Here is a 10,324-nt window from a genome sequence, read left to right as displayed (position 1 = left end):
TTCGCCTCATATTTTTTTGTAGCTGTTTCCAATAATTTAGCTTGGTTAGGTAAGTCAAGATGGTGAAAGATTTGATTATTTTGTGCTTTTTTTAATTAAAAAAAATATTATTTAGGTTTCTCTTTGCTTTGCCTTTTTTAATTTCCCTTATTTAAGTATGTTGTGATTACAAATTTGCAACTTGATCTTCTAACACAAGATTATGTCACTTTGATTATTTTTGTGTTTTGAGTGTTAATTTTTTAAGTTATGTTGAAAGTAACATGCATTCTGAACTTCAATAATTATTATAATAATAATAATTTATTTTTTATGAAAATAATTTAATAGTTAAATGGAGAAGCAATTTCATGTGGTCAAAGATGATCAAAGACAATGTCTCTAATTTTTCCAACAAATACTAAGGATTAATCATATAATTTTAAAAACTTTTATGAGTTGGTGGTGCTTTGTAATAAATAAGTAATAGTAAGATCTAAGGTGTAAATACGAGGGTATAGGCTATGATTTATTCATTAAGAGCAAAGTTTTAATTTGGTCATTAGTTTTCATAATAGAAGTCTAGGAGCTGCATTTCTATCATCGACTCTTTTATTTTGCTTGTTTTGGTTGTCCAAGTAATTTTGTACTCATGTAAATTTAGCATCGTGTTGAAATATTTTAGATTTAATTGGGATAAAATTCAAAAATATGATTATTTTGCGATCTGAGAATTGATAATTTGGTGAATTCAATCCATTCACAAAGTTTTTTTTTTTTTTAAGTAGTGTTATTACCAAATATTTAAAAACACTAACTATGAATAAACTAGATTAATGTAAAGAAAACAATGATTTGCAAATCAAATTCTTTTTAGAATTAATAATTTAATAGTCACTTGTTTTAACCAAATTATGAGAGTGGGTCTGGCCAAATTTTGACTTGGCCCAACCCACTTGACTACTAACAGATTGATGGGTTAGGGTTTCTCAGCCCAATTCCTCTTGGGTCCATAGCCAAGCCCAATGGACATCAATGGAATCCACCATTAGAGCCCTAACAACCACTTTTGGCGACTTGAATCCCAAGCAAACTTACACCATATATACCCTAAAGGAAGAAATGGGTTTTGTTTTTGGTGGAAAATTAAACTTTGGGTTAGCTTTTGAAATGCCCAAAATCTCAATTGGTTGTTTTGTTAACGGTTTTTTTTGCCTCAAGCTGTGAATGGAACTATAAAATAAATAAATAAATAAAAATTTAAGAACTACTCTATTTCTATAGCACAAGTACCTTTTATGCCAACCCTTTGAGCTACTTTATTATCGATTTCTTCAAAAAAAAAAGGAAGATTTTAGCCCGCGAAACACTATAAAAAATGATAGATAAATTCTTTTGTATTCCTCTACCTCTCTATATGCCCGACAAGCAAGGGAAGCAAAGGCAGGGCACGATATCGATTCTCAAGCTGAATCTGAAGCCATTCTTTCATCTGTCGAAAGAAAGGCAGGAAAAGAGAGAAGCAACCAAATGCGCCAACTGGGTAGTCAACCATATTAGGTAAGGACACGGTTTGCCATCTCACACGAGGGACCCTTCCTTACACTCCTGACATTTCTACTTTTGGCTAACCTTCGTTTTCATGAAGAAAATAAGAAAACTTCAATAGAAAGAACTTTCTTTAGAAGCGTGTTCTTTAAGATTTTATCAGAAAGAATGAGAGGAAAAAAAAGTATTTTTTTTTTCTAGAGTAGCAGTTTTTTGGCAGTTTTAAAACTTCTAGAAATTGTTTCCCTCATTTCTCATTTGTGTGGTTGAGTTGGGTTAACCCACTTGAACGTCAAAACCTAACTCAATAATTTTATACTTCTTCTTTTTTATTACTTATTAATAAGACATGCAGTGATTGATAAAATATTTTGTTTTTATCGTTAAGGACTAAATTCTCACTTGTGACTTTATCACATGAAAATAGTAACCATACATATAACATAGAACAATAATTTTCCTATTCAAAGTGTCCAAAGAATGAATATTCAAAATTTTATTAGGATTTTAATCACCATGCCTCTTCCAATTAGGAACATAAATTTGACTAAATGGACAAAGCCCGATCTAGGCCCCTTTGACAATTTTTGATCAAAGCCCAATCCAACCTAACTTTGACCTCAACCTAAACCCAACTCAACCATTCTATGAGCTCGAGCCCAAACTAAGATGACCCGAGCCCGACTAGCCTCACCCATTTATATGTCTGCTTCTGAATGACTTATATAATTTATATGTTTTTAAACTAGGGAGTTATTGACACATCATGGTAAGATGATTTTTTTTGTCTCTAGCAAGGATGAGTGCAATGCTATTATTCTTTCTCTAAGTGATTGATTCCATCTTTGTTTTTAAGTATCAACTTGTGGGATGAACATCATATTCTATGTCAACTTGTATCTATCTCTAACCTTTTTTTTTTTCATCCCCTAAGACTTAACTTGTCCACTTTTTCAAACTTTATATTTTCTATCCCAACTTGTACTTGTCATTATCATGAATTTCTCATGTGCAACAATTGGGCATTGGTGTAAAACATTTTGGTTACCCCTACTGTATAGGTATGCAAACTATTGCAATGACTAGGATGGTTGAAGAATGGTTGACAACTACCTCCACCATCACCATCTTTTCATACAAATTTGAGATATTTTATTGATTCACAATTATTTATTCGAACTACTTGATTAAGAGTATGTTTTTAGGATCAAATGTCACTTTTGAGTAAATTATTAATTATCTCCGTCTTTTGAAGCAAGAGTATGACTAAAGATTCGAAGAATGTAATCATGTATATAAAGATAAAAAGATATGACAAAAATATGAAAGATATGATATGATATAATACTCATTCAATAACTTAAATTTATATTAAGATCTCAATACTAATATTATTTTAGTATGACACCTTTCTTGTATAATATTTTCAATTAATTTGTCGAGATGGACATTTAATTGATCAAATCTTCCTTCCACACTTTGTGATATTTATCAAACTCTTGAAGAATTATCTTATATCGTTTTTATCATACTTCTTGGAGAATTGTTTTGTACCATTTAATATTTTCTATGAATTTGTTTGACAGTTATTTTAGGAAACGCTTTTAATTTTTTATTATTATTCAAGTGTTAAAAATATTAGAAATGTTTTCTGTTATAAAATCACTATCAAACACACTCTATATATTTACTTATGTGAGCTCAATTCAAATACCCTTTTTGTTGGACTCCACTTGACTTATTTTACGCTTTTTATCCTGATTGTTGCATACTAAGAACATCGATTGGATCACATTCATGCACCTAAAATGCAAAAAGAACTACTGTAACCTATGCATTGCCCAAAATTCAGTAAAAGAAAGATGTAGACAAGAGACAAGAGACAAGTAACAAACACATGGTCATCATGGGCTTGTAGGGTGTGAGTTGTTGTTGGGCAAATGTATCTTCACATTCAAAGAAAGCTAGAAAGCCCTTCAATGTTTTGCCCTTCATAATTTGTAATGTTGGGTAGAGGTAGAGCAAGCAAGTTGGGAGTCATCTGCAGTCAACACAAGCTGATGAGTTGTGAGCAATGTGAGGAGAGGAAGAAGAAAAAGAACATGAAATGAGGCCATTATTTTTGTTGGGGGAGGACCCACATAGCTAAAGGGCTACAATGAATCCGTGGCAACTTGCACGAAATTTGGGGCCCATTGAAAAGCCGTTTCTTCATCAAACCAGAAAGTGGATAGGGGTTTGCGTAGGGGGGGGAAGTGGGTCCACCTCTATCTCATGCCATCAAACCCAAAAGCAGACTAGAGGTGCTTTTTGGTCGGTTAGTCGTTTGGATTGGACTCAGATGGCTCAGGGCACTTGACCCAAGTGTGGGGCCTTAACCCACATGTTGTAGGGCTCTCCTTCCCCCCTCCCTCCACCAATTCACACCCCTTCACTCGATACAGAGTCACTCTCTTGCCATTCAAGTTTTTGATAGTCATTAAAAAGGGTTATTAATTATAGTGTGCATGACTCAAATATAAAAAATATTTTTCAATGACTTATTTATGATGTATTTATGCATACTATACAAGTTCTTAATATATATATTTTCAATTTTTAATTTTTCCTTCTTAATTTTCTTATGTTTGAATTTCTTTTTCTTTTTTTAAATAAATATTTCAAGCACCACTTAAATACCAAATAAGGGCACTATTCACCAAATCACACCAAGAATATATCATTGTTAGAACCCCTCATAATCACCATTACTTTATAATCATCAACACTTATCTAATCTGATGTTACCAAATCATCGTCATCAAACCATATTATAATATTATAATTAAGATTTGATTACACCACTTAATTACTAAAAAATAACTAAAAGTCATATATCAATAATCATCAAACCCTTCACTTAAATCCAAAATTCTGATTATCTTGTTATTAAGGTGTCACAACCTTTGGCTTTCCGAAAAAGTTGACAAGAACCAAAAACAAATCCCCGAAAATGAAAATCCTAGTTTAAAACAAACTAAAGTATCTTTTGATTTTTTATTTTTTTTTGGGACAAAAATTGAATTTGGAGCAATTTCAGACCAATGTTGAGTCCATGTCTGATTGATTAGATGTAGAGATTGGGTGTATCTTTACATCGCAAGCACTTTCAACACTGTCAACAACTTTTTGTAGACATGAATGGAGCTTTTCTTTCTGAAATATTAATGAAAACAATAACAATACTAAGCAAAGCCCAATGGAGAATCTCATTCATTTACATCCAAAAGCAAAAAGCCAAAAGCTAAAAGCTGAAAGCGGAAGCATCATTTTTTTTGAAGATGGAAGCTGATACCAGAGGCAATGGTGAACAGAGGGGTAATGGCAAAATTGGCTGTAAGTAGCAGCTGGGTTGAATCACTAGTCCAGAGCAGCAGCTCTCTGCTTCATAGTTCTCTATTAGCCGTGGCCAGAATCGCTGCTGCTTCTGCTGTTTCAATGTGATTCTCCCAGCTGATTCCGCTTGGTTGGCCATGGAATGATATGATTAGGAGTTAGATGATTGCGTAGTTAAGTATAAACATGAGAGTAGTAGTCATTGGAGGAGACATCATGGCCAGATGAAACCTTTTGCTTTCTACCCGTTCTTCTTCGTCTACCGTTGGCTCCTCCTGGAATTCCTCCTCTTGCTCCTTTCCCCCTCCTGAAATCTCCCTGGCGTGCCGCCTGTCTTCACCATTTACACAAACATGCAGTGTCAGACATAACCAAGTTAAAAGACTTCAATCCGGGCCTGCCCAGAAGGTGATAAACAAAAAGAATGAAGCAATGAAATGGACTAACCCCAAAGCAGAAGCTCTGAAAGTGGGAATCAAAAGCAGAGGACTCCCCTGCACTCATCATCCTTCCAGAGCCCATATCGCCCGAATTCCGCTTGTTGTTGGCATTGGAGCTTTCGCAGTAGGAAGGAGTGGAAGTAGAACTGGGGAAAGAGTTCATGGGGTGATGAGAGGCAGAGTTGAATGCGTCGACATCCCTTTGGAACATATCCTCAAAGAGCTCCTGCAACTCCTCAAAGCTCTCCTTCCCATTTTCCTGTCAATATCACAATCCCGCCATTAAAATCATCACCAGTATTGCTACCAGTATTTGCAATGTCCCGATAAGATCGAAACAGAGGCTTACATTGGACTTGGTTTGGCTCATCATAACCGCCATCTCATTCAAAAAATCCCCCATTCCCTGCATATTGAATGTTCATCATCACAAGTTGTTGCTCTATACAATTCAATCAATTGATGAATCGGTATCAAAAACGGGTAACCGGCTAAGCTGTTCCACCCCAGCACCATAGGAGGAAGCAACCTTACCTCAAAGACATCCTCAATGCCATAATATGAATCCATAACTGCATGCATGGTTCAAATTTTTGCAGAAAAATAGTTCCACTATGTTTGGTTTCGGGGAAAGTACTAAGAAAAAAATTTATATTTGATCTTATTACAAAAAATAATCAAAATTTGTTTAAAATATTATTTACTTCCTTTTACTTTTCCTCCCTATTTTCTTTTTCTTGCATTTTTTCATAAATTTCCTGGGAACCAAACATAAGATAGCCTTCATTATCATTCAAATCCAATTGGTTTGATGATGAAAAAGACAAGTTTTGCCATATATAGTAAGTGGGTTTTGCATAGCTAAGCTGTTCAAAGCCAGACATATACCATGAAAGCAGCTAGAGGAAAACACAGATACTAATAAGGTGATGAAGGACATGTTTGGTTCATCCCAAATGCCATGAAATGATTTTTTTTTATCCTGGCAAAAAGCGTTGTCATTTTCGAGAATAAAACAAACAACATATTCATTTTGGATTGGGTTGTTTGGCAGAGTTGAAGAATTCCCATTTTTTAAAATCTAAAAAATAATAATTTAACATTTTCTATAAATAAATCACTACAGGGGAAAAAAAAAAATAGTACCACGTTTTTATTCCTTCCAAATTTTAGGAACAGGGAAAAATGGGGTTAATAAAAAGATCACAAACGAAACACGACACAAAAGTGATTAGTGACTAAGATCAGGTGAGGTCCAGTTCAGCTCAAAAGATAGACGTGTCAGAATCTGATTGGACAGATGTGTGAAAATGAGGAGACAACCAATCACATTGTTGGTATAGTGTAGCCCACATGGGGGCGAGCTCTGGAGATAAAAATTAGGGAAATATTTAATATTAAAAAAGGGAAAAAAATTTTCGTTAAAACTTACGTTTTCGTCATCATCGCTGTCGTAGGCTCCAACGTCGTACAGAAACCTTTTATTCGCATCAGAGAGAACTGTACACAGATGAATCGCAGGGAAATACAGCATCCCGTGAATCCAATTAGTATAGAAAAGTTGTTATTTTCTTTCCTTTTCTGTTTTTATTTTTCCCTTCTGGTATTAAAAGAATGATTTTAGACAAATAATTGGAAAAAAAATAAAAAATTAAGGATTGTAATAACCTGAATAGGCTTCTTGTATGGCCTGAAATTTCTTCTTCGCTTCTTCCACGAATTTCGAGTTTCCCGACGAGGAGCAACGATCTGGGTGCCACATCTACCAAGAAAAGTTTCCCATCAAGATTAAGAAAATTACAGAATTTCCGGGAAAATCCCATGTTTTCCCGGGAAAACCCAGAAAGAAAAAAAACTCATTTTTCGGGAAGACCCAGAAACCCATGCGATTGTTTCCGGGAAAGGAGAGATTTTTCCGAATTGTTTTTGGTTTTGTAGAAGACCCAGTTGATCAAATCATGAACAGACCCAACAGAGAGAATCTAGAAGAGAAGAAAGGGTTCACAATTCTAACCAGGGCAAGCCTCTTGTACGCATTTCTGAGCTCGGAGGCGGTGCATTCCTTTTTCAACCCTAGAACGGCATAAAAATCATTGCTCTTCTCTTCTCCGGCGGCCATTGTTGCACCAGAAACCAACCAGAGAAACACAGAAAATTTTCTTGTCGACGAATTAATCCGTTTGTCCAAACAAACAAACAAACCAGAAAAAGAAAAAGAAAATTGAAGTGGAAGATGATTACTACATCTTTTTATTATGCTTGGCTCTGAAAACAGATTGGAAGACGTAATGTGGAGAGAGAAAGAGGAGACATAAGGCTTTAGGAAGAGTCTAGAGAAGGGGAATTTTATAAATAAAGGGTGGGGGGTGGTGGTTTTATTGACTGCGAGATAAGGGTACGGGAGTGGTGGAGGCAGTGATGGACGGCTGAGATTGAAGATGTGTGGGTTAGATATTTTTTAGGGGCATGTGTCCAGAAAGTTCTCTTTTAACTGTTTGGTTCGTTTGATTTTTCAGGTTTTTTTATTTTTTATTTTTAATTATATATTTTTTATGTGACCCTCTGCAATGTGTTGTGTAACAGCTTATATAACTTGTGTACATTAAAACCAAAAAAAGTGGTGGGGACCACCCTCACTCCACATTGCAAATGCCCTCCTTTTATTTATTTAATATCATCACTTTGCCATTAGCATCTAATTAAGCTTAACAATTCACATCGATGGTCTTTTGTTTCGTTTCAGAGTCTCAGTATTCTACTACATAACCCAAATCCTATGCGAATAATAATAGTATAAATAATATAAATTTAAATATTATTTAATTATTAAATAGATAATATATTATATAACTAAAGTTAAGTATAAATTAAATAATTTAAATATATAATTAAATCAATAGCAAGATTATTAGATGGACCTTGATCAAATCCGTATTATATAAATTGATTAAAAAATTATTTATTTATTAAATGTGTTATCGTGTTAGACATGAATTTGATTAAAATTTATTGATATTTAACTCAAATCCCTAAAAAGTATATTTGGTTCGTGTTATTGCATTGAGCAATCATAATAAGTTTTATCACCTTTATATCTAATGAATTTTTTTACTTCTTAATATAATTTTTGATGAAAAAAATGGGTCAAAGAGAATAAGAAGGTTTTTGAAGAATTTATTATCAAAATAGATTGTTTTTGAAAATAAATTTGAGACACTTTGAAAAATGAATGGAGAAAATTTATCATTTATATTTGAATTTTTAAAGAGAATTTTATTCCTCAAATGCATTCACAAAAGCAAGTTTTTTGGAATAAATTTGAAGTATTTTTAAGTATTATGTAGATGTAGAGGTAAACAATACTCTGATTCTATTTCTTGGCTACACCCAACAATCAAACTAAAGTGGCAAGTATTTAAAACAATTCTTAAAAATATTTTCAATTGTTTAAAAAAATTCTTAAAATTTTATATTTTAAAAATAATGATTTTAATTTTTTTTTTAAATTGAGGTATCAAACAAAATTTTACTACCGATCTTTAGAGACACAAGGTAAGTTTATATCTTTTATATTGTTCAAGATAAACTCTGGAAAAATACACACAAATAAGACTAAGGTATACCCAAATGGGATGAAGATAGAAAATAAACTGAACGAGACAATGATATCCAAAGTACACAAGACAACACCCAATGGGTGATGCTTTTCATTACATAATGATGTAGTCGACCCTTAGATTAATATTCAGATAAGAACAGGAGAAACATTCTAGTAGAGAGTAGTGTATGGGGGAAACGAGAAGATGGGGGAGCCAGCAATGGCAGACTGGTCAAATTTGTACAAACACCCTGGGGCTGCTTGGAACTTATTTGGGCACCGTCAACGATCAATCCCTATTTTTTAAAGAGTGTGGGTCGCACACACTTCTAATTGGTCCCCTCTGGCTGCTATCTCCCTAGTCCCTATAATATAAGTCCATCTCCCTCTACTAATTTCAAAGAACACTGTAGAAACAACCCACCACCACGCCCCAATCTACCGAAAAGGAAAACAAACAACACCCATATGGCAAGTACTGCCCAGTGCCCAACACTCAAAAGCTGTAAGGTGGAAGCTTCTCTGCTTCACGAGCCACAACTTACCATCTCATTGATAGTCTCCACAACCACCCACATTTACGCTTCTGTCCCACTCTCAGGACTTTTCTATTTACCCTCAATTAAAAATAAAAAAAGTGTTTTCATTTGAATTACTTTTAATTAAAACATTTTCTTTAAATATGTTTATGACTCCATATTTCTAATCGTTTCTCAAAATATTTTTATCTTCAGATAAAAAAAAAAAAAAATCTCATTTTCAATGGCAAATTTATCCAGAAAACTCTTTAGCATGCCAAGTAACATGAGTGAAAAGGATGGAAGTTGAAAAATAAAGTAAGAATTGAAAAGGAAAAAGGCACATGAGGAGAAAGGGGTCCCCAGGGCATATAGTTTTAAGGCACAAGTGCTATTCATCTTAGAAAGACCTTTTGGGTTGTACGGACATTGGTGGTGGGGATCCAGCTACACCAAAGGGGTCCCAGCTATCACCACACCGTTCATTGGTATTTTCACTTTCCAGAAGGCGAAGAAGAGAAGAATGTGACTACTCAATTTAAGTGTCAACTGTCAAATAGTTGTAAATAGAATGACAGTTGTTTGATTGATTAACAGCATAAATTAACAAGTCTTCACTCTTCATCAATCCACAGAAACCAAAACTTACTTATAATCATCCACTTGTAGTCACACTGGGTCCATCTACAAGCTGTGATATTCCATTGACCTCTTCAATGCCTCAAAAGCTCTCTGCAATAGTTTTGGACTCATGGGTAGAGCTTCATTTGGAAAGAGAATATTACTAGAGTCATATGCAGAAATATCCTAATGCCAAACTTTAAATTGCAACTAATAAAAGAATGGTCCATAGAGGAAGATTGCAC

At 34.1% G+C, this 10,324-nt stretch overlaps 1 protein-coding gene across 2 annotated transcripts; it reads right to left on the bottom strand.

Moving 5' to 3' along the window:
- Positions 1-4,657: 4,657 nt before the first annotated feature.
- Positions 4,658-7,615, bottom strand: LOC117922520 (dnaJ homolog subfamily B member 6-like). Of its 2 annotated transcripts, none has more exons than XM_034840651.1 (6): positions 7,357-7,615; positions 7,011-7,104; positions 6,775-6,842; positions 5,692-5,748; positions 5,350-5,601; positions 4,658-5,232 (listed from the first exon to the last, which is right to left on the bottom strand). In XM_034840651.1, the coding sequence occupies exons 1-6, from the start codon at positions 7,459-7,461 to the stop codon at positions 5,077-5,079; spliced, it is 732 nt and encodes a 243-aa protein (XP_034696542.1). In that variant the 5' UTR covers positions 7,462-7,615; the 3' UTR covers positions 4,658-5,076. The 2 variants fall into 2 exon arrangements, with proteins under 2 accessions (XP_034696542.1, XP_034696543.1); XM_034840652.1 differs by having other exon boundaries at positions 4,658-5,236; positions 7,357-7,603.
- Between the last annotated feature and the right edge of the window lie 2,709 nt (positions 7,616-10,324).

This window comes from Vitis riparia, chromosome 9 (assembly GCF_004353265.1).
Source record: "Vitis riparia cultivar Riparia Gloire de Montpellier isolate 1030 chromosome 9, EGFV_Vit.rip_1.0, whole genome shotgun sequence".
Taxonomy (NCBI): Eukaryota; Viridiplantae; Streptophyta; class Magnoliopsida; order Vitales; family Vitaceae; genus Vitis; species Vitis riparia.
Note: the sequence above shows the minus strand (reverse complement) of the source record. Positions and strands in the feature narration are given on the sequence as shown.